Here is a 25754-nt window from a genome sequence, read left to right on the forward strand (position 1 = left end):
ACATCCAAAAATATGAAAAGTAGAAAAAATTTATCCACATATGAATTAGTGCATCCAATTAACAAGCATATTCAAGAGAAGGCATAAAGAACAGGTCTAAATAATTTGCATCAAGCCAGGGATGCACTAATTCATATGTGGATACATTTTTTCTACTTTTCATATTTTTGGATGTCCTGGCTCCTTTCTTTACATGCCTCTACTTTTATGTGCCCTGCACTCTGGACTGTACTGATTAAGTGTGTGTTGCCGGTCTCACTGGAACATATATATATATATATATATATATATATATATACACAGTCAGGTGCATAAATATTGGGACATTGACAGAATTTTCATATTTTGGCCTCTATTCACCACCACAATGGCTTTGAAATGAAACAAACAAGATGTGCTTTAACTGGAGACTTTCAGATTTAATTTGAGGGTATTACACCCAAATCAGGTGAACGGTGTAGGAATTACAACGGTTTCTATATGTGCCTCCCACTTTTTAAGGGGCCAAAAGTAATGGGACAAACTAAACAATCCTAAATCTAACTTTAACTTTTTAATACTTTGTTGCAAATCCTTTGCAGGCAATTACAGCCTGAAGTCTGGAACGCATAGACATCACCAGACGCTGGGTTTCATCCCTGGTGATGCTCTGCCAGGCCTCTACTGCAAATGTCTTCAGTTCCTGCTTTTTCTTGGGGCATTTTCCCTTCAGTTTTGCCTTCATCAAGTGAAATGCATGCTCAATCGGATTCAGGTCAGGGGATTGACTTGGCCATTGCATAACATTCCACTTTTTAGACTTAAAAAACTCTTTGGTTGCTTTGGCAGTATGCTTCGGGTCATTGTCCATCTGCACTGTGAAGCGCCGTCCAATGAGTTCTGAAGCATTTGACTGAATATGAGCATATAATATTGCCCGAAACACTTCAGAATTCATTCTACTGCTTTTGTCAGCAGTCACATCATCAATAAATACACGGGAACCAGTTCAAATGGCAGCCATACATGCGCACGCCATGACACTACCACCACCATGCTTCACTGATGAGGTGGTATGTTTTGGATCATGAGCAGTTCCTTTCCTTCTCCATACCCTTCTCTTCCCATCACTCTGGTACAAGTTAATCTTTGTCTCATCTGTCCATAGGATGTTGTTCCAGAACTGTAATGGCTTTTTTAGATGTTGTTGGCAAACTCTAAGCTGGTCTTCCTGTTTTTGTGGCTCACCAATGGTTTACATCTTGTGGTGAACCCTCTATATTCACTCTTGTGAAGTCTTCTCTTGATTCTTGACTTTGACAGATATACACCTACCTCCTGGAGAGTGTTCTTGATTTGGCCAACTGTTGTGAAGGGGTTTTTCTTCACCAGGGAAATAATTCTTCGTCATCCACCACAGTTGTTTTCCGTGGTCTTCCGGGTCTTTTGGTGTTGCTGAGCTCTCCGGTGCGTTCTTCTTTTTAAGAATGATCCAAACAGTTGATTTGGCCACACCTAATGTTTTTGCTATCTCTCTGATGGGTTTGTTTTGAATTTTCAGCCTAATGATGGCTTGCTTCACTGATAGTGACAGCTCTTTGGATCTCGACAGCAACTGATTCCAAATGCAAATGTCATACTTACCGTAGAATCAACTCCAGACCTTTTACCTGCTTAATTGATAATGAAATAATGAGAGAATAGCCCACACCTGTCCATGAAATAGCTTTTGAGTTGATAGTCCCATTACTTTTGGCCCCTTAAGAAGTGAGAGGCACATATAGAAACTGTTGTAATTCCTACACCATTCACCTGATTTGGATGTAATTACCCTCAAATTAAATCTGAAAGTCTGCAGTTAAAGCACATCTTGTTTGTTTCATTTCAAAGCCATTGTGGTGGTGAATAGAGGCCAAAATATGAAAATTCTGTCCCAATATTTATGCACTTGACTGTATATACACACATATACATATATATATATATATATATATATATATATACACACACACACACACACACACACACACACACATACATACACAGTATATATACATACACACACATAAATAAATAAAAAGGTTTAATTTACTATTTGCATTAGCAGGCAGAGCTGGGCTGGGCTGTGATGTGCAGGGATGGGATGGTCTGGCAGGCAGAGGCCAGGGAGGCTCTTCACTGGCTACCATGATGGTCTTCGTGCTGGAGACTTTAGACTCCCGACGGCGCCATGGCTAAGCAGGAAGTGCGGACACCAACTTAGAGAAGAAGCGTCGGGGTTGTGGTGAGGAGAGGGTAGGGACCTCCTCCTCCTCTTCTTCGGCCGGACCACCTATCTTCTCCCGCGGCAGCCACCAGCATACTATTATGAGTCTGACTCATTATAGTACCTGGCTTGCCACTGACTGCAGGACCCTTCATTGCGCCACTAGTTTCTCATGACCCTGGAGTGGCCCTGCGGCACCCCCTCAAATCTGTCACCTGATGCACACGCACCCCTAGCCCCGCCTAGTTGCAGCAGTGCTAACCCTAACCATCCTCGGGGGGTGCCTAACCCTAATCTTCCCCTGGGCCCCCTAAAGCTAACCCTTACCCCATGGCTAACAGCTAACAGGGCCCCGCTTACCTTCTTTCGGGGTGCCGGCTGTCGGGATTCCGTCGTCGGGCTAAAGGTAGGCTTCAAAATTTTGACACCTATCTCTAGTCCCAGGTCGGGATTCCGACGGCCGGCATCCTGGCCACCGGTAAATTAACTACATCAGGTTGCTTATTAATCTGTAGCATTGTCCAATATGGGAAAAAAGAGTCAGCTCACACTATTGCCAGTTTATAAGCCAAACAATATAAGAGTGCATACTGTTAACCCCTTGAGATAAACCCTGTCGGTGATAAGATTCACTGGCAGGGCCAGTGCTACCATTAAGCAGCTGCCTATGGGCGCCGACCACGAGAGGGCGGTGTGCCGCCCGTTAATGAATGTGACTGTACCCCTGTATAAATTACAAGCGGCAGCCGTGGCACTAGTAAAGCCAACTGGAGCCACCACGCTATTTTGCCAACTCAGGCGGCAGGCACAGCCAGGCCGCCCCTGTAGGTGTCCACCATGTCTGCCCGGCGGCCGCAGCACATGTGAAGCCGGCCGTGGCCACCGAGCTATTAGGTAGCAGAGACTAGAGACTGAGACAGACAGTGTAACCGCAGTATCACAGTGCTGCACACACACTGTCTGTCTCCTCACTCCCCGGCCAGCCCCGCCTCCAGCAACAGTGCTACCTGGGAAAAAAAAAAACTTACCCTCAGTTCAGACCGGTGATCGGTGCTCTGGTGATGTCACAGTGCAGGATGGGAGATCAGCTGACCGGAGCCACGGAGTACATCACCAGAGCACCGATCACTGGAGGTAAGTAGAATTAAGAGGGGGATGGTCGAGATGGCACAGGGCACAGGCAGAAGTTTTGCCTAGGGTGCCCAGAATCCTTGCACCGGCCCTGTTCACTGGTTTCTCCGGCTACAGCTTGCAGTGGTGCATGTACTGTACCACAGTAATCCTTCTGCTATTATTATATATTCAGTGCCATTGCATAAGTGCAGACCCGCTACACATGCACATATTCCCCACAGGCTGGCCTAGTGAAGCAAGAAGTTAAACCTTACCGCTTCAATATCACTGAGAAGTATTACATCATCATGGTCTGCCACCTGCTCCTTGGTGGCAAAACGCATCAGCATGTCACACTTTCCACTTGGACCTCGCCTTCAAGGAGAGGTCCCAAAAGAAGCCAAATATCTATTTTGCAAAGTATACAGAGCTTCTGATAAACCCAGCAAATATGTGGCCCTTTTGAAGAAGACAACTTGTGGTAACCCAAAACAGATGCACAAAAACAGATATAACATCACAAAAGAATAAATAATCTATGCAGTTTGCACTGAGCCACCCAGTAACCTCTATTGTTGCTGCTGGGTACTGAGGAAAATCATGTGCACATTTGGAATGTGCTACTTGTTATGTATCTATTTTCGCAGCATGCGGAGTCTTCTGATATATGCTCCAGAGAGACCTTTTAGAAATGTGTGACTCAGATTTTAAATCACGTTTAGAGCCACTATTTGTAAGCTGCTTTAACCTGTTCAGTACGCAACAGGCTTTTCCCTTATTCTTCCCAAGTGGACAATTCTTCATCCCTCTACCGCTTGCACAGTGACAGCTCAGACAGGCCTTCCAAGCACATTATACACTTTACAGCACCATGCGGGAGACTGTTTGTCATATACAGTTAACATCAGCAGGGGAAATGCATTCAGACATGTTACGGATATTTACTTTCAAAATACAGTACCTGACCATTTAAATAACATTTTTTTCACATAGGTATGAAATGGGAAATGATATCAATAATTGCAAACAGTATAAACTTTTTTCATTTACTTACTTTCAATGGCTGTGGTACTACAAACTCCAGCATGCTTGTGGAGGGCACCAAGTTGCATAATACTGATTTGTCAGAGAACCAGTTTCCTGCCTTGGCCCCCACTGAGGTCACAATCTGGCACTGGTTGCAATTATACTAAAGAAGTTCACTATCTTAAGCTGCATACACACACAACGATTTTTTTAATGATTATCGTTAAACGATATCGTTTAACGATAATTGTTGGCAAAAATCTCACTTTCTGAGTCAAACGATGAACGATTATCGTTCATGCGCGTTCACGTTTGTAGTTTGTAGTTTGTCGTTCAGTCAGACTTGTCAACTCAACGATTTACATTAAGGGAATATGCAAAAATCGTTTGTAGTTCATAAAAATCGTTCATGACATTTAGTAAATGAACAACTTTAGTAAACGATTTTAGTAAATTTTTTCAAGGGAAAAAATCGTTTACTCAAATCGTTCATTAAAAAAATCGTTGTGTGTGTATGCAGCTTAACTCATTGGTCTCCACTTTTCATTTAGATTGCATTTAGTTTCTATTGTGCAAACACAATACACTGGTTGGTACAGTTGTGCAAGTCGAATGTGTCAACTGTATTTTATGCACAACATTAACTGTATATAAGAAACACATCAGAAAGAGAGCAACATGTTACATTAGGTATTTTTTAGACAACTGTTAGACTAACATCGGGATTATCACACTAGACAGCCTTTACATGTGGAACTTACAGCACAATTGTCCCCATTTAGGTGGGACAACCTTCCACAACACATTTGGCATAATTATCCAAACAAATAGGCAAAGTCTACACCACATTGAAGGTCCATATAAGCACAATTTACGTAATTTAATCATTTTTGCTGAATTTCTCAATAACACATTTTTGTATTGGGGTACTGTGAAATAAATATTGATACTGTAGGGTGCCGTGGATCATGAAACTTTGGGAATCACTGGAATATAAAATATATTTTTCTTAATGTGGAAAATATGCTTGATTAAAATGGACCAATATAGGGCACATTTAAAATAATTAATGTATATAAATAACTATTAAAATGGCAGTTGAATGATAACTATTAAAATATTCGGTTTTTTTTTAGGGGGCATATACGCTTTGCTTAACATGGGCGTGCATAGGGCATATGGGGGTTGAGTCAGAAGTGTACTATTGCAGGAGCGGCTGCGTCTTTTGTTGCAGGCGCCAATGCATCTTTATTTTAATGCCATAGCTGATGGGCATCAGCCATGGCGCGTATCAGCCATAGTGCGCACCACGGTCCACATGATCAGATATGGCAGGCACAGCATTTCTGACTGAACATGGCCGCCGGCGTCGAGGAAGCCACCGCCAATCCCTTGTTACCATACAAAAATTACCATCTAAATTGTATGGATCTGGATGCAGTTTTGATCGGCGTCTCTGTATGGTAACCATGAGGATGCAGGCACAGAGGGAAACCATCGGCTACTTGCACTCGATGGCTTCACTGTGTCTGCCACTGAATCACCCCTAGAATGTGAATTTGTGGAATATATGATGTGACAGTGACCGTATGTGGCATATAATGTGAAATTAGGGCATTTCAAACTGTATAGTATTGCAATCAGAAGGACACTATCTATTGTATGGCTGACACTAGGATGCTTTCTTTATTTTGTACCAGAAAATATGCTGTCTGCCACAACTCAGCCAGCATAGAGACGCCACTACTGCTGCCTTCTCACATCTGTAATATCTCGCAGTTCTGCATATACATTGGTAACAATAGAGAATATCGGCCCCTCATGCACAATTACAGCAGCTCTGATTTGTCTCAGAATTTGAAAGTCTCGTTGCACACAGTGAGTACTCAATCTGCGTAGGGAATCGCAGTGGCTAATTTATGCACGCCCATGCAATGGTGTTCAAACAGACAGGCACTCCTGCGTTTCTGCAATCACTCCCCCGTCACCACCCCCAAACGCTCACGGCCTGTCACTCACACTGCGATGGATTCCAGAGTGTACAGTTGTCAACAGGCTATAGATAGATGATGGCAGCAGCTGATGGTCTGACACGGAGCTATCCAATAGTGTATGGTGGCTTCTCAGGTGCCGGGAAGAGGTGCCATGTATTGGGGTGGCTGTAACGGTACACTCCGGGTACATCGATACAGCCCTAAGTGGGGTGAATATGTTGTGGACAATGGAGGAGGTGCCCCTTCAGAGCTAGAGCCCTGTGGAAAGCGCCTCCATTGTCTCCCATAGTTCTGCACCTGGACAGTTGACATTCTGGCAATGTAGACATTATGTCAAAGAGGCTCAGGACACCTCCTGCATCATTCGCTGCTTGGCACTTGCACTATTGTACCTGGCAATTGCACTTTCAGCCCACCTAGCAGCTGCACGGCTGTCATCGTCTGTACCTGGGTTAAGCAGCCATCAAGCTTGCTGCAGCCTGTCTGGTAACCTCCTAATACATCTAGAGTCCAGACCTTCAGCATTACACCCCAACAGATAGCGGTTTCTGTGCCATATGTCAGGTCCTTACCTCAAGAGTTTATATTCAATGCCAGACTTTCTGCTGGTAATTAATATTCCCTATTGAGGTTGGATCATATGATTTTTCACATGCTGCTATAGACCTGAATAATGACAGTGGGAATTTACTTGCCAATAAAACAGAGCTGCTATTGACCATATATATGCTCTTTTATATATACAGTAGTTATTAAAATCAATTTGTTCTTCTATATTTGAATAATATATTTGTGTATACATGTATTTTTATATTTATTCCTAACTGGTTGGGTATGTATTAATAATATACTGAAATTAATAAATGTTTCATATTTGATCACATTTAAAGTAGGGGTGAGCGGGTTTGGATTTCGGAAATCCGAACCCCCCGAGCCCCCCCGTTCCGAGGCCGATCCGAGTCAGGCTCAACTTTTCCCGCCTGACTTGGATCTGAAATCGAGGCAAAACATCATCATCCCGCCTTCCGGGTCTCGCGGGTTTTGGATCCTATATAAGGTACCCGCGTCGGCGCCATTTTCTCACTCGGCTGTGGACAGCGAAGAGGGAGGGTGGGAGTTAGGGCTGGCTGGGCTGTGTAGTGTAGTGTAGCGCAGAGTAGTGTTGTGCTGTGCTGTGCTGCGCTGCTGTTGTCCACTACTTCAAAGGGGCTGGCTGTGTTGTGCTGTGCTGCTCTTGTTAATAGGGGCTGTGTCCACTACTTCAAAGTCCATAGGGGCTGGCTGGACTGTGTTGTGCAGTCAGTTCTCCATAGGGGCTGTGTCCACTCCAAAGTCCTGTGCAGTGTCCCAGTCCTAAAGGGGTGCTGTAGTGTTGTCCAGGGGGTGCTCTGTCCATCAGGGGTGCTCCCCCCAAGTGCTAAAAAAATAATATTTTTTCTGTGTTTGTGAATTGTATGCGCAGTAGCCGCACATGCATCAACAAAGTAGTGCCAAGCGTGCGCCTGTCTCATAAGTAAAGGGCCGGCTGGCTTGACCGTTAAAGGGTGCTGTAAGCCCCAAAGTACACTCTAAACCAAATAACATAATATTTTCTGTGTTTGTGAATTGTGTGCGCAGTAGCCGCACGTGCATCAACAAAGTAGTGCCAAGCGTGCGCCTGTGTCATAAGTAAAGGGCCGGCTGGCTTGACCGTTAAAGGGTGCTGTAACCCCCAAAGTACACTCCAGTCCAAACCAAATAAAAAAATATTTTCTGTGTTTGTGAATTGTGTGCGCAGTAGCCGCACGTGCATCAACAAAGTAGTGCCAAGCATGCACCTGTGTCATAAGTAAAGGGCTGGCTGGCTTGACCGTTAAAGGCTGCTGTAACCCCCAAAGTACACTCCAAACCAAATAAAAAAAATTTTCTGTGTTTGTGAATTGTGTGCACTGTGGCTGCACGTGCATCAACAAAGGAGCAGCGCCAAGCGTGCGCCTGTGTCCCATAAGTAAAGAGCCGGCTGGCTCATTTCTTAAAGGGTGGTGTAACCCACAAAGTGCACTACTCTCCAGCAAAAATAAAAAAATATTTTCTGTGTTTGTGTGCGCTTTAGCCGCACGTATATATCAATATAACATAAATGGAGGACCAAACTTTCTCCGATAAAAATAAAATAGGGAAAGATCAAGAACCACTTCCTCCTAGAGCTGTTGCTGCTGCTGGGAGTTGTTCATCATCCCAGAGAGGAAGTAGGAACACCACCACTTTTACTAAACAATTGACCCTCCAACAGTCGCTAGCGATGAGGATGAAGTACGACAGCAGTCATCCTGAAGCAAAACGTATAACTGAGGCCTTGACTGCTATGTTGGTGTTAGACGTGGGTCCGGTATCCGCCATTAGTGCAGTGGGATTTAGACAATTGATGGAGGTAGTGTGTCCCCGGTTCCAAATCCCGTCTAGATTCCACCTGCATCCTCAAAGCAGCAGCGACAAGCGTGCGTCTGTCTGTTAAAGGGTGGTGTAACCCTCAAAGTGCTCCAAAAAATAAAAAATATTTCTTTTATGTGTTTGTGACTTGTGTGCGATGTAGCCGCACGTGCAGCAACACAGTAGCAGTGCCAAGCGTGCGCCTGTGTCATAAGTCAAGAGCCGGTTTGGACATCTGGTCCGGACTGAAGGACGTGCCAACAATTTCTGACAAGTCTACTTTCACTGCATATGATACTGTCCTCAAAGCAGCAGCGACAAGCGTGCTTCTGTCTGTTAAAGGGTGGTGTAACCCTCAAAGTGCGCTCCACAAACAATTAAAAAATTCTTCTTTTTTTTCTGTCTTTGTGAAATGTGTGGGCTGTAGCTGCACCTGCATCCTTAAAGCAGCAGCGACAAGCGTGCGTCTGTCTGTTAAAGGATTACATTGGTGACAGCATCCAAGTAGGCATGTCAGACAGTCCGTACCTGTACTGGCAGGCAAAAGAAGCAATTTGGAGGTCCCTGTACAAACTGGCTCTATTTTACCTGAGTTGCCCCCCCTCCAGTGTGCACTCCGAAAGAGTGTTTAGTGCAGCCGGGAACCTTGTCAGCAAAAGGCGTAGGAGGTTGCTTCCACAAAATGTGGAGAAGATGATGTTCATAAAATGAATTATCAACTCTTCCAGGGAGACCAGCCTCCAGAACATACAGAGGGACCTGTGGTTGTGGATTCCAGCGGGGACGAATTAATACTCTGAGGATGAGGATGTACACAACACTGAAGAGGGTGAGGAATCGGAGGATGAGGACGACATCTTGCCTCTGTAGAGCCAGTTTGTGCAGGGACAGATTAATTGCCAGCTTGTTTTGTGGGGGCCCAAACGAACCAATCATTTCAGTCACAGTCGTGTGGCAGACCCTGGCGCTGAAATGTTTGGTTTGTTAAAGTGTGCATGTCCTGTTTATACAACATAAGGGTGGGTGGGAGGACAATTCCATCTTGCACCTCTTTTTTTTCTTTGCATTATGTACTGTTTGGGGCCTAGTTTTTCAAACTGCCATCCTGTCTGCCACTGCAGTGTCACTCCTAGATGGGCCACGTGTTTGTGCCGCCCACTCGTGTCGCTTAGCATAGTCATCCAGCTACCTCGGTGCAACCTTTTGGACATAAAAACACTATTGTGAGGTGTGAGGTGTTCAGAATAGACTGGAAATGAGTGGAAATTAAGGTTATTGAGGTTAATAATAGCATAGGAGCAGAAAAACACACAAATTCTGTGATTTTAGCTGTTTTTATGCTTTTTTTCAAAAAAATACAGATCCAAAACACAAAACCCAGAACCCAAAACACGGAAGGGTGGTTTTGGCAAAACCAATCCAGATCCAAAACACGAAGAAAGATCCAGATCCAAAACCAAAACACGAAAAGTGGCCGGTGCACACCCCTAATTTAAAGCGTCTTGATTGCTCTTTCTGCCATGTCAAGACCTAATTAAGAGTGCAGTACCTTAATTTGTTTTATATTTCTTCAGTGGGCATCCACTAGCCCTAATAGGTTTCTGCTATTGTTGGCAGGGACATATTAAGAGAGGGGGCCCATGTGCATTCCTAATCCAGGGCCCCCTCCTGTCTCCCCAGCGGCCGCCAGCGAACTGACGGCAGCAGTAGACTCTGGGTACTAGTCTGTGCACTACACCAGGAAAATGGCACGGTAGCCATGTTCCCGGCAATTTCCCAACTGCTCATGCTCAAAACGCCAGTAAATGGCCGCAGTGGGCATTTTCCAGTCGTTTTGTGTAGCGCTACTCCGGCTGACGTGGGACTTCGGAGAGGTAAGTATAGAAAAAGTATGGGTGCAGGGTGTGCGGTGCGGGGCCCCCCTGGACCCAGAGTCCGTGTGCACTGCATACCCTGCACCCACTATAGATATGTCCCTGACTACTGGTATTTTATTAACATATGTTTGATTTATCTATCTATCTGTCTATCTGTGCCTGAACATTCATGTACATTTTCTGAATGATATTTTTTAGCACACCCCTGCAGAGAGCAGGATTATTTGGTATCTATATGAGTGGTTCAACTGAAGCTTTGTATTTTCATAACGTTGTGGACAGTCAGTCATTTATTACACTTATCACCAGCGTAATAAATGTCAATGTGTCCTGCCGTGAAACCCCTGTTTGTATTGGTTCCTGTCCTCTATTCACACATTAATGTCTTTCATGGGGAAGAGCAAAAACATGAGTGTACAGGGCCCAAGCTTCCTGTAGCCAGCCCTGGTTATCAGGGGCGTATTAATTTAACCCGTATGCAGCAGGCCCCCTCCTCTGAGCAGCGGGCCCCCCACCCAAGACCTGCATCTTACCTTTTGCCGGCAAACAGGTCTCTCCCACGCAGAAGATGGCGCATGTGTAAAACAGGGCAAAGACTCTAGCATAGTGCCAGAGTCTTTGCTTTCAATGGCGCCATGTTCTCAAAGATGTCACTGGGAAGATTTCGCCGCGGAGGAGAGACCGATTTGTGGTGCAGCCCCTGTGCACCACACACTCTGCACCCAGGGACGCAGAGAGGAAGGAGCGGGCGGGTACTAATAACCCGGCCCGGGCTTACTGGAGGGCCGGGTTATTAGTACCCGGCCCCCACCCCCACCCTGTCAGCTGAGCAGCCTAACACATGCTGCTGTGTGCTGGGCTGCAAAGGGAGTCTGCAATCCTCTGCCTGTGGGGGGAGCAATCACCCTGATCGTGCCCCCCCCTGGATTTGCGCTGGGCCGAGGGGCTCACAGCGCCCCCCTCCCCCAGAATTCCCATGGCTATGGGACTAGAGCAGTCTGTGACCAGAGGTTCTGAAGACATATATCAAACTATGGGGCTCATTTATCAACAAGTTTTATCATACACAACGAGTGATAAAACAGAATCGGTATTAAATACAACCGGCCACATAGCCGGCAGTTCGATTCCCGGCAGCGGCAGCCCGACAGATGGACAGATCCTGGGAGCGGCAGCCCGACAGCGCTGGAAATCCCGATCGTCCTCAGGCAGGTATATACTAACCTAACCCACTTAACCCTAACCCTCCTTAGGGGTGCCTAGCCCTAACCTCCCCCCCCAAGTGCCTAACCCTAACCCCCCCTTTCCCCGCTGCCTAACCCTAAGTCCCCCGTGGGGGCGCCAAACCCTAACCCTCCCTCCCCCTAACCCTAACCCTCCCGGGGAGGTACCTAACCTTAAGTCCCCCCCGGGTGCCCTAAACCTAACCCTACCCCACGCGGCTGTCCGCTCGCGGCACCCGGCATACCTTCGATCGGGATGCCGGGGCGCCTGTCTCCTGGCGTCGGGAAAATGACAGACGTCTAAATATAGACGCCGGTCATTTAACCCACGCCAGGATAAAGCAGTCGGGAAGCCAACTATCGGGATCACGTCCAGTGGCGGAACTCCCGGAGACAATGGAGTCAGTTGCCGCCGGGCCCCAGCCCTAAAGGGGGCACCTGGCTCCATTGTCACCCAGGTCCTGGCCATTCCACCTACGCCTACCAGTACTGGCTTTTTCGCTCTAAAACAGTGAAAAAAGAAAACAGAGCCAGAGGAGCCGCTGAGCTGAGTGCCAATCAGCTTCAGCGGCGCTCCTCCTCTGGCTCCACTACACGCTGTGGTCTCTCTGATCGCATCGGGCCGTGGATGTCACGTATCATGTGACCGCCCGCGACCCTGTGCCTGCCCCTTCTGAGGAGCACCGGCGGCTGGCACTGACTAATGTGGATGCAGAGTGCGGACCGTGACTAGTGGCCGGACCCGGGAGAGAGAGGCTGCCATCACGGTTACTTGGGCCTCTCAGCATCAGCAGCGTGCCTGGAGAAGGAGCCGCTGCCCGGCAACTGCCAGCCAGCATGGAGAGGCCGGGCCAGGCCATGAAGAGTACACCCAGAGGAGAGGGAGGAGCAGTAGCTCCGGGGGGAGAAGCTGTCTGCATCCGCTGCCGCACGATGGGGAAGGTAAAGAGCTCAGACGAGCAGGAGAGGCTGCGGGGGATCCCACTTCCAATGGTAGAGACATCCGGTACAGAGATCACTGCTCTCCCACCCTCACCATTCCTCTCCCACCCTCACCATGCTCTCTTATCCTCACCATTCCTCTCCCACCTTCACCATGCTCTCCCACTCTCACCATTCCTCTCCCACCCTCACCATTCCTCTCCCACCCTCACCATGCTCTCCCACCCTCACCATGCTCTCCCACCCTCACCATGCTCTCTCACCCTCACCATTCCTCTCCCACCCTCACCATGCTCTCCCACCCTCACCATGCTCTCCCACCCTCACCATTCCTCTCCCACCCTCACCATGCTCTCTTACCCTCACCATGCTCTCCCACTCTCACCATGCTCTCACCCTCACCATTCCTCTCCCACCCTCACCATTCCTCTCCCACCCTCACCATGCTCTCTCACCCTGCTCTCATCAATGGCCAAACTTTTGGAAAAAAAATATTAATAATTTAACTGGTTTATGCACCAGTAATTCCTTACCCACATTATCCATAGTAATACCCACAAACTGCCACCCCCACCAAAGGGGAGGGGCCCTGCCTGTTTTGAGAGTCCCGGGCCCCACAAACTCTGATGGCAGCCCTGGACTATATTGATTTTTACTGCCTGTCTCCAGTCACAGTGCCACAGCCCACAGATACAGCCTGTGTCTGTGGGCTGGGGCACTGTGACTGGAGACAGGCAGTAAAAATCAATATGGTAAGCTATGTCTGTCCCAGTGTCCGGCAAGCCAAGCCTAATGAGGGTGGTGTGGTGTCGTTGCCTGGTGTTGGAGTCGGCGATGGGGGGAGGGGGGGGAGCTGGTCTAGGACTTTGGGGGTTACGAGCACATTTTTAGGAGCATTCTCTGTTTGAATTTTGGAACCATCAAAAAATCATATGGAGATCATGTTTCATCATTACTACTATTATACACTTTATACAAATCATTTGAACTTCTGTGCGAAAGTTCATTTCTAGCCTTTGTTTTCACAATGTAATAAAAAGCATTAAATAAAAAATTCCAGAAGTAATCAAGACAATTCTCCTTGCACTTATGAATATATGAAGCAGGGGAAAAACTATGGGAGACAATGGAGGCAACAATGGAGGCGTTTGCCGCCGGGCTCCAGCTCTGAAGGGGGCACCTCCTCCATTGTCCACAACAAATTCACCCCACTTAGGGCTGTAACTATGTACCTGGAGTGTACCATCACGGCCACCCAATACATGGCACCCCTTCCCGGCACCTGAGAAGCCACCATACACTAGTGGAGAGCTCCATGTCAGACCATCAGCTGCTGCCTTCGTCTATCTATAGCCTGTCTGTATGCGAATTGCTACATTACAGTGTCAGCGGCTATAACAGGGGGGGGGGGCACCAAATTATAACTTGCCTCCGGGCGTCTGGGTTGAACTTACGGCACTGATCACGTCAGCCGGTTTCCCGATTGCATCCCTTATAAAACACGTTGCGTATGATAATGGTGCTCCAGCCAGTCAGCTCCTAACTGTCATCTGTTTGAAAAATGACAGTTGGGAGCTGATTGGCTTGAGCACCATTTATCATATGCAATGAGTTTAAAAACATGCTGTGTATGATAAAACTTATTGATAAATGGGGTCCTATATCCATGTATCAATATCCAAATCCTACATTAGTTTAGCTAAAGAAAAGCTGTGTGTCTGGATAAACTGTGAAACTGATATTAAAATGAATAACGTGGCTTTATTTATTAATTTTTTTTCAGCTTTATTAATTTATTTCCATGCATTACAATGTCAGTTGTAGTTTGCTCCAACCGTCCTGTCTTCTCTCTAAAGAATAAGGCCAAGGGCATGATAAAATTGGGGCAGGTAACCTGCGCCAATTGTAATTTCACTGTTCTTTCTGAATAATAGATCTTAGAAATGGGACAGTAGACCTCAGGGAATGATCACAGCAAATGTGCGGACAAAACATAAGTAGTACTATATTAATGTTATAGCAGGCAAGGTAAGGGTTATAATACACTAACATTTTAATTATAAAGAAAAGGAAACAAATAAATAAATAAATAAATAAACCAATTAGCCCAATATGCCTGTGAATTGCTGTTGCCAATTTCCAATAAATAAAATCCTTTTCAACCACTTTTGAAGCTAGTCATTAAAAATACAATCAAGTTATTGATTCAAGTGCTGGAATTTCTCTCTGCAGGGAGCTACAAGGCAATTAAGTTTATTTATACAAGCACAGTGTATAATGTGAATTGATAGCGTACAAGAGCGTAAGTTGTTGGAACTTTGAAATAAATATACACAGGGGGTCATTTATCACCAGACTGCACAAATGTGTGCCTCTTGTGTTGTGCCACTGGCATTGCATCTATATTTACTCCCTTGTCATGCCACAATCAGCCATACATGTGCCCAATTGCTCTGATGGCTTTGAACAGCTTTTATCAGTGGCTTCAATGCCTATGAAACTATAGACTGAACTTAATAAATGATAGCTATACCCTGGTTGGTTGCTAAGGGCAACTTCCCCATTTGTCCTCTTTAGGAGAGTTGATACATCTCTCCTAAAGTGAAAAACATCTTTAAGTTTGTCCATATGTTAAAAGATAAGATGGTGCTCACAATCAGGAGCGAAGGTAGGGGGCAGACAGAGAATGTTATGGAGGGGTGGCACTAGCAAGGGAGCCTGGATGGGATTTAGTATTTAATTTGTTAGTTTATAGTTTATCCCTTTTCCAAGGGGCCGTGCGCTGCTGCAATTGGCTGCATAGCCCCTGTCTCCCCTCTCATGGCCCCTCCTGCTGAGAACTGTGACTGCAACTCAAGGGTTTGTAGTAGGTATTTTTTACCAAAAAGCATGTTGTGTTATGAGGGTAGAATGTCATTAGTCCGCTTGTTATGTATATGTATATATGTCTCCCTCTGAAACTGGAACTCCTCGGTTTTTCTGTAAACCCAACAAATGAAAGCATGGGTGCACTAACATAAATGCTCATTCACTGATTTTCAATGTACTTGTGCCAAATAAGGACAATCAATTGGTCATATAGAGGGTGCCTGGAAAAACAAAGGGCTGCTTCTAAGATGATTCGTAGCACAAGTTTGTTAAGGGTAATTATTTATATCACTCCTCTTTTATGAGTTAGACAGGCTGATGTAAACACTTCTGATCAATTACAAAAAGAAATTCATAACCCAGAATTAAGCAGGGGTCTGTGTATACTAGTAATTACGGCAATAAGGGATTTGTAAATATTTGCAGTATTATATGGTAGTCACTGTGATGTTCTCTGCATTATATGGCAGTTACTGTGACGATATCTGCATTATATGGCAGTCACTGTGATGTTCTCTGTATTTTATGGCAGTCATTGTGATGTTATCTGCATTTTATGGCAGTGACTGTGATGTTATCTGCATAATGTGGCAGCCACTGTGATGTTGTTTGCATTATATGGCAGTCACTGTGATGTTTTCTGTGTTACATGGCAGTCACTGTGATGTTCTCTCCATTATATAGCAGTCACTGTGATGTTCTCTGTATTATATGGCGCTCATTGTGATGTTTTCTGCATTATATGGTGATCACTGTGATGTTATTTGTATTAACAGATGATACCTGTGATGCTCTCTGTATTATATGGCAGTCACTGTGATGTTATCTGATTTTTATGGTAGTCACTGTGATGTTCTCTGCATTAATTGGTGATCACTTTGATGTTTTGTGTATTACATTGTGTTCACTGCAATGCTCTCTTTATTGTATGGCAGTCACTGTGCTGCTCTGTGGTGGGTGAAGTAGTGTAGAACAGGCAGCAACACTTACTTTTAACCTTGTAACAGTGGAGCCTGCAAGCTCCATTTAAAAGTAAAGACACCCCAGAACCACAGAATAAATGAAACAGGCACTGTCACCTTAATGTATCTCACCATACAAACAGTTTACAATGTTTGACGACTGTATTCAGGGCCAAGGGTGACCATAATCTAATGTGGTGGTGTTGGTGGGGTAGGGATGGTGGGTGTGAGCTGAATCTTTGCCCCTCGTGACAGAAAATCTAACCTCACCCCTGATCACATTGATCATGGTATTAAGCCTACCTTTGTCAGGAATTGTGAACTGGAGATGCAGAACCATACTTTCATGAAAGTCACTCAACCGACACCTGCTTGAATGTAGTGGCAAGGGCTTTGTTTCAGTATAAAACCAAAAAATGTTTGACTAGGTTCATATATGGACACTGATAATCATTTGGCAACCCAATTTGCTCTGATGATAGGTCACTGTAAGACACCCTTTTCATAAGGAAAGAAATGCTGCAGCATGCGATAAAGTGGTCACTCCATATGATTAAGTAGTGATTAGCAATGAACTTGCGTTGTAATGGACTAATCACACCATAGCCAGACCAGGAAAATCAGAACATCAGGGTACCACCAGAACTCTTCACACATTTGTCAACTCAAAATACAATGAAAGATGCAGCATTTTTTACACCCTTGATTTAATAATCTCTAAATACAGTTTGTTCTACAATAATGTTACAATAAAGTTTTAACAACATGCAATACAGTATGACTGTTTTGCTGGTAGGTGGGGGTGGGGGTGTTGTCGATATTCTTGCTTGTTGTTCCCAAAAGTAGAAGAGCTTGCAACTTAATATATGATTGCAAGACTTGGGGCTCAGGGTCAGTGCACTACAGATAAGTACAGTAGAGGTCATCTAGAGTAACGAAAACTATATAATACTGACTTATGCTGTATGGATATAACAAAACATTGTTTATTATCTGATTAGCACAATAGTCTTAAGCTGGGTACACACAAAGATTTTCTGTCCAACCATACAACTAGTTGATTGGTTGGAATTATAATCTGGTAACGTATGAAAGCAAATGACAATCAGCAATTTGCTCCCAAACGCCGGAAAATGGACAAAAACTGTTGTTTGAACAAATTGATTAGATCAAACATTTAACAAACTTGTCTGACGACCATTTTCATCTGTTTTCTGGCATTTAGGAGCAAATTGCTGAACATCAGTTACTCCCATACGTTACAAGATTTTCATTCCAACCAATCAACTAGTTGGCTGGTTGGACAGAAAATCTTTACATGTGTATGCAGCTTTAGTAGGTTTTCTCCACAAGATTTTTGTAGCTGATTTTTACTATTATTAAGATGTCAGTAAATAAATTGAATATACATTGTTTATATACTTGTGAACCAATACTTCAAATAAAGATGTTATAAAAAAAACAAACAAACATGTTTCTACTGTAAGAGTGGAAGCTCATTTGCTAAAGTTAAGAACCAAAGTCCCACATCAAGGTTCCATTTTAAAATGTGGGATGGTAAAATTGCTACACATAGGAATTAAAATATTCAACAGAACAGGCTGTTTTTGCAGAGGTACAAAGTTGCAGAGATATCACCTTGGAGCTATTCTATTGCCATGCTGTAGAATACCATTTCATTCTGTATTTTGCTGAATTCACTCTCTATAATTATGGCTAGGATGATGGCCGTGTCAATAAATTCTGCTATGTGATGCACTTTAAAATCCGTTTGGAAAAAAAAAATCATAAGGGCAATTCCTCACAGATCACTTTAGGACCAAAACAAGCACCACATTGCACTCCTATATCAATCAAGACCAATATTCCATGGAACTGTATGGGATAACTTGCTTATCTCTCATTACACGTTATTACCTTATTGTCAGTCAGAAATTCATATTTACATGTGTTATATATCTCATTGTATATGTTATTAGGAATGATTAAGCCTAATGAGATCATTTTCTTTGTGTTCTCCTCAAGTTATTACAGAGTGCCAGATGGTATTCAATGGTAATCCTTAACCCATAATCAATGCAAAATCAGAACAAATAAACCTGGATTTACATTGAAGTGACTAGTTAATACCAAACAATTGTTATTCCTGTCAAGGCTTTTTTTCATTCATTCTTACTTTAGATTATAGTCACAAGAATAAGACTGTACAGTATAGGGATATTTGTCATAGAATGTGTAGGTATGCACTTACAGGAAGAAACAGCTCATTCACATGGTACTTACATCTGCTTGAGGTCCTTTACCGGCACCCGGACATTCAAAGGTGACAAATTCATGACATCGTTTGTGTACTACAAAGCTGCAAACTAGAAAGAAAAATAAGATACATTTCACAAAAAAGTTTTAGGTCAATTGCTTAAGGTCTATGCTACATTAAAAGGATCAACAAAAACTATCTACAGTATCTATCTCCAGTATCTGTCCGTCCATCCATCCATCGATCGATACACCCACCCATTCATCCCAGAGAATAGGTAGGAACTAAAAAGAAATGTTTTGTAATAAGTATCCTGCGTTTGTATACGTGTGTAGAGTGGCTCAATCTAAAGTGCTTAGATTAAAGATAAAAAATGAGTGCTAATATGTAGAAGCGTAGTAAACACAAGTAAAAATATAATTAAAACCATACATCAAGTTACATAAAAGCATTAATGTTTACAGTCTTTTCCGACTTTGTGGGAGGATGGGTCAGGGTTTAGAAGACCAGTTCTGGACTTCTAAACCCTAACCCATCCTCCCACAAAGTCGCAAGACTGTAAACATTAATGCTTTTATCTAACTTAATGTATATATTCACTTATATTTTTACTTGGGTTTATTATGCTTCTACATATTAGCGCTCATTTTTTATCTTTAATCTAGGTGCTAAAAAGACCCAGAATAGTCCTTTTGCAACCACTACCAGACTCCTTGGAATTCTCAATAAGATGTCGGAACCAGAACTTTATAAAGTAGTCTTCCCCTTTAAAATTACCATGATCCAAGCAGGGCTGTTTGTTAAATCTATAAGAAAAAGTCAAAAAGGGGGCAGCATTGAAAAAATAACAATTGTTATAAGACAAATAACAAAAAATTCCAGTATGCATATCAGAACTCAGATATAAAACAGCATATCAGTTTCCAAGTGACTCAGGGGTTAATTCAAAAGTAACCTGGTGGAAGGAGTCTATTCACAATCAGTCAATCAGAAGTAGCTAGCTAGTGCAGCTGTTTGTCAGTGAGTCTTAGTGCACCATCCCTCTAGCCTCATCAACAGATAGACTCATAACTGGTGTATTTGCTTATGTGTCCAGGTCTAGCACAGTCCAATTACAATTCAGAGATGACAATGTCGATGTAACATGCAGTTGATCGATCTTTTTTTTGCCACTGTGCACGCGTTAAAGCTGCACTGTACACCTGTGGCAATGGATTAGCAATGGTGGTTGCAGAGTGGTTTTCTTAGCAAAGTTAGTGACTGGTAGTTTTTGAGGGGAGGTAACAGGGATGGTTAGAATATGCAGGCGTGCTTTAGTGTGGTTCTGTGAATTTGTTTGAAAGTTACAGAGGACCAGGCATCTTAGGAGAGCTGCTATGTCTTAGACAGCATAGGCTTACTCAGAAGTTACGATGTTCACGATGTTCCAGCTTTTGGTGCGTGAGCAGTGGATTTCAGAAGCCGGATGTGGGCATCTCAGTGCACAAGACGGCGGCTGAGTCATTAACATATTTTCGCAAGTCCGCTGTGTATGGAATTGCATGGTTACCTACTTTCCCAGAACAGCCAGGTAAATCAGGTACGTTCCCGGCCCCCCACCAGAGAAGGCAACTCTCCCGGATTGGCCGCTACCACCCTGCACCCGCACCTGGTCTCACCCACTTATCGAGTGAAAGTGGGTGGTCCAGGAGCGATGACATATTTGCATCATCGTAGCCCCAATCTCTACTTTACAATGCCGGTAATATTGGCATTGTAAAGCGTGGAGCGGGGTTGCGATGGTGCAATCACGCCCCCGCACCGCCAGAAAGTCGGTAAGTATGCAAAATCTATTGTGACAGGAATTGCGTCCATCTCTGAATCAGGATCTATGGGCGGGATGTGCTAAGCATTGCTTCCGCAATGCGGTACATCCCCCCCTCTTCGGGTACATACCGCTGTTCATTACCGCGGTAATTACCAAGAATATCGCAAAGGACAGCTCTCACGATAAAAGCTGTCCTTTGCAATGGCTCCGGACAGAGGGACTTCCGAGTTTAACATTCAGAAGTCCCTCTGGCATCCTTCTGCACATATGCAGAGGACGCAGGCCACAGGGTGTGAGCCAAGGGGGAGCGTCCCGATGAGAAGCCCATAGGCTTCTATTGGGTAATGCCACCTGAAGGTGGCCTTACCCATTGGGACGAAGCATTCCGGTGCTTAGCACATTTGGGGAATGCGGTAAAACCCCAAAAAACGGCATTTTCAGGGGTTTTACTGCATATTCGCCTTTAGTACATCCCGACCTATGTCCCTTACTGCACTAGGTCAGTGCTAACCAGCCCTTTCTCTTGCACTTCTATAAGTGTGAAATGTGGATTAATCTGCAAGCCATTTTTAATACATGCAAAACAAAGCAGACATACAGTAAATCAAACTTTATATGAACTCTGCATGTAAGAACTCTAATAATTAACTCTAATGCCCAATTTATTTTCACTCTATGCCAACATAAGTGGTTTTGCTGTTGTTAATCATGCATTTATGACAGAATATTTTCTTTTTTATGTTTTGCAATGTGTCTAATCTGATGGCACATTACACATTTACATAGATCATGCCTCAAGAGAAGAGTAGTACAGTTATGAATACTGTATCTGTTTAGTCTTCCACATGGCAAAATGTCCCTGAACTGTACAATGGACATCTTTGGCAGACAGACCATGATATTTTCCAAGCCCCAGCTCTAGTCACCCCCTGCAGCTTCTACCAGCCCTCATTAATTGTCACATCAAGCAAATAACCCATCTCTGCGGGGGATGATGCTAAGTATTCGGTGCCAATGCCTGTCTGTGTGTACCAGTTAGAGCAGTGCATTGCGAAGCTTAACTGTATTGCCAAGTACTTGGATCTGCAAACACTTATATGCCAGTGCTTTGATACAGAAGTTTTATTAAGAATGGACATCATGAGTCACACCTAACAGGAGTGAAGCGATATGAAGCTGAGATTCACTGTTATGATGTAGTATTGTTGGAGAACCAGGTAAGAGTGAATCAGGTAAACAGAACCTGAAGTATTCAACAGAAATACTGCTGCATCATTGTAATAGGATTGATTTATCTCTATAAGATGCTTATGCCACGCTTGTCAACTTTTATAAAGCTTTGTACCACAGATGGGTGGGGTTACAGTAGTATGGTATAAGAGATAGACAGTAATTAGATAGACAATGTCTAGATAAACACCAGATGTTAGACAGTCAATAGTTAGACAGGGATAAAAGTCAGATACACTAAAGTTCGACATGCAAAAAGGTCTACAGGGTCAAAAGGTCGACAAGGTCAAAAGTTTGACACGAAAATGGTTCAGTCGGCTGCGCCGACTGTGTTCTGCCGACTGTGTTCTGCCGGGACAAAACAGTCGGAGCAGCAGCTGGAGCCGGAGGAGGGACGAGGGAGTGACGGAGCGAGCCAGAGGAGGACCTGTCCAGCTGAAAGCAGGTAAGTGTAACCCGCTGTACGCCACCTGAGAGTGGCGTATGGTAACACCATCAAATTCCGAAAATACATCATTTTCGGAATTTGATGAATATCTTAATTTCTACATCCCCATACTAATGTATGGGAAGTGTGGAATTTAACGCAGGTGAACTTAACCAGGAGATATCAGTGATATTTCCTGTGTAATGCTGAGTACACACTGGCCGATGTATTGGCCGATCAATTGATTGGCCAATATATCGTGCACCTGCCAGCCAGTGTGTACAGACGATATGTCTGTGAACAACGTCGTTCACAGACATATCACATTGGCTGTGCTGCACAGCCAATGAACAGATATGTCTACAGCAGGGGCGTTTCTAGAGAGGAAGGGGCCCATGTGCAGTCTCTAACACGGGCCCCCTCCTCTCCGGCAGGCAGCGCAGTGAGCTGTGCATGGCGAACGCCGGAGTTATAGACTCTAGGCACTAGAGTGTGCCCAGAGTCTATACTGAATTCACAGGTCACCGGGAAAATGGCCGTGGTGGCCATTTTCCCTGTACTGCGCATAGGACGGGAAAATGGCTGCCTTGGCCATTTTCCAGTCGTTTTACAGCGCCGGACCCCCGCCCCGACGTGGGACTGCGGAGAGGTAATATTATGGGTGCAGGGTGTGCAGTGCGGGGCCCCCCTGGACCTAGGGGGCCCATGTTCCCCGCAGACATATCTTTCCATCGGCAAGTGTGTACGGGCGATCGCCCGTACACAGGGGTGCAGAGGGGGGGGGGAGCCGCGAGAGGGTACTGCTTACCCGGGTCCGGCACAGCTCCCCATCCACAGCAGCCCAGCACACGCTGCTATGTGCTAGGCTGCACTGGGAGACTGTCCGAGGCTGCTAAAGCAGCAGCCTGAGAAGTCTCCTATGTCAAAGGGGGGAGCAATCAAGCTGATCGCACCCCCCATTGGCTGTGCACCAGGCTGAGGGGCATGCAGCGGTCCCCTCCCCAGCGCCACAAATGTGTTGTTTTTTTTCCCGAATGGGGCGTGGCCATGCATGCCGTGATTAGGCCATGCCCCCTACCCGCCCCCGGAACCCACTGCAACATGCAGATGATGGTCGTTCATTGTGTATGAACGACCATCATCTGCAGATATATCTGCAGATCACTCGATCTGCAGATAAAGTATATCTGTCAGGTGTGTACCCACCTTTAATGAGTACTAAAATAATGGTAATTAAGGAAAATTTCCTTAAAACCATTATTTTAGTGTTGATAAATAGGCCCCCATATGAGAAATATAGAAGTGTAAGAGGAAAAATTACTGATAATCGTGTCTGGCCCCATGTTTGTCCGTATCTAAACACGTATAGGAACGATTAAAAACGGGAGGTTTTTTTTTCAATGAAATACAGGAATTTTCTAAGCTCCCATGTTTAACTAGATCATGCTTTCCGATGGTGTATGTGATTGTTGTTACCCGTGTTTCCTACCGTTGTTCCCCTATCCCAACACTCCTGTACAAGCAGCCTGCACATATCAGTGAGATACGTGCAGGCTGCTTGTGTGTACTTTATCTAAATAAAGGGTTAATTTAAGAAAAAAATGGCGTGGGGTTCCCCCCAAAAGCATAACCAGCCCCAGGCTCCAGGCTTTGGCCAGGGTGAAAGGGTCCCCTGGCTGTGGCATTACACTCTGGCTAGTTTGAGCCTGGTGCTGTTTTTAAAAATACACCCGTTTTTGTTATAGTAAATTTCCGTGTTTGAAAAAATTACAAAATACGCACATGACTGCAAATATCGGACCAACACGATTGTTAATAAATTTACCCCTAAGTGTTTTTTTGGGATCGGTATGAATGACCGCTGGACCTACAGTATGTCCGGTGGTTCAAATCCCGACGCCGGAAGACCGGCAGCAGTGAAGATCCCGACAAGGTAAGTAACTAACTATCCCTAACCTTTCCCCCCTAACCCTAATCCACCTTTAGGGGAGCCTAACCCTAACTTCCCCCTCTAGTGCCAAACCCTAACCTCCCGTAAGTGCCTAAACCTAATCCCCCCTCCCCGCAGCCTAAACCTAATCTTCTCGGGGGCGGGGTGCCTAATCCTAACCTCCCCTCGGGTGTGCATAAACCTAACCCCCCCTTCCCCTAGCCTATCCCTAACACTCCCAGGGGGGTGACAAACCCTAAGTCCCCACCGGGAGCCCCTAACCCCCCCGCGCGTCTGTCTGTGCCCGCCGCCCAGCTTACCTTCGTTCGGTATGCTGGGCGTCAGGCTCCTGGCGTAGGGATAATGATTAGCGTAGGGATTCGACACCTATCATTAGTCCCCTGTCGGGATTGCACAGTCGGGAAGCCGGCGGTCGCCATTTCGACCGTCGGCTTCCTGGCTACATCCCATTTTTTTCTCATATACCTGGGGGTTGTGGTATTCATCTGTGGACCACGAATGGATTTGATTTCTGTGGTTTTGTTTGTATGTGTCTTTACATGGAGTGTGCACACAGGGAGTGAAATACATTGCAGATTTATATACTGACCATATATTTTTGCATTTCTCTTTTTCTTTCCCCTATATACATTATGCCTGGATCTTTACGAAGAAATCCTGAAAATGTGGTATATTGTCATATTATGTAATATGAGTACCTGGACATAGGACCAATATCATATATTTTTATTTATATTTATTGTGTAGGTTGACACTTTTTTGGTTAATCTGGCTGTATCTATAGGTGCACAGTGGTAGGTTATCCTTTCTGTATCACTATGAGCTAGATAGACACACCAATCACACATCCCTCCTAATTTGGTGTCACCCCCTCAGATTGGGTCACCCGATGCGGCCCGCACCCCCCTTGTGATGCCAACAACAACCATCAACCCGAGTAACCAAAAAACCCTGCCCCAACATTTATGAACCCCCATCTTCTCTGACTTGCGCTTTGAGAGCTGTCAGGTCTATTTGGCCTTCCATTATGCTTTGCACCCCTCACATTGCAAAATAGATTTTTCAGGTGCAGATTTTCCTATCTGGTTTCCCATCATCTTTCCGGGGCAGAGCAAAATGCACTGGAAGAGGTAAGAGAAGTCTTACTCGTGACCACCACGTAAATCAGGCTTGCCGACATTCTGGCAGCCAGGTCGGACAAGCAGGGCGCGTGGCGCGGGAGAGCGAGGTGTGCCCTGGGAATACTACCTGGCAATGGGGGCGAAGCGGGAGATGTGGACCCGGAATTGCATCATTTTGGCCCCGTCCCCACTACACAATGCTGAGATTTTCAGGGTGAAGAAGCGGCACCGCCCCCCGCACTGCAGGGGTTTTATTGTAACCACAGGGCGGGCTGGACGGTTCGGCGGCCGCCGGGGTGCTT

General features: G+C 45.0%; 1 protein-coding gene across 2 annotated transcripts in view; it reads right to left on the reverse strand.

The window, feature by feature from the left end:
• PRKCG (protein kinase C gamma) overlaps positions 1 to 25754 on the reverse strand; it is a 452626-nt gene that overhangs the window by 263198 nt on the left and 163674 nt on the right. For both annotated transcript variants that reach the window (XM_088459502.1, XM_088459496.1), the window contains exon 3: positions 18943 to 19025. In XM_088459502.1, the coding sequence (XP_088315628.1) occupies positions 18943 to 19025 (83 nt within the window). The remainder of the gene's footprint in view (positions 1 to 18942; positions 19026 to 25754) is intronic.

The sequence above is a fragment of the Taudactylus pleione genome, unplaced genomic scaffold (assembly GCF_031769625.1).
Source record: "Taudactylus pleione unplaced genomic scaffold, aTauple2 ptg000041l, whole genome shotgun sequence".
Classification (NCBI taxonomy): domain Eukaryota; kingdom Metazoa; phylum Chordata; class Amphibia; order Anura; family Myobatrachidae; genus Taudactylus; species Taudactylus pleione.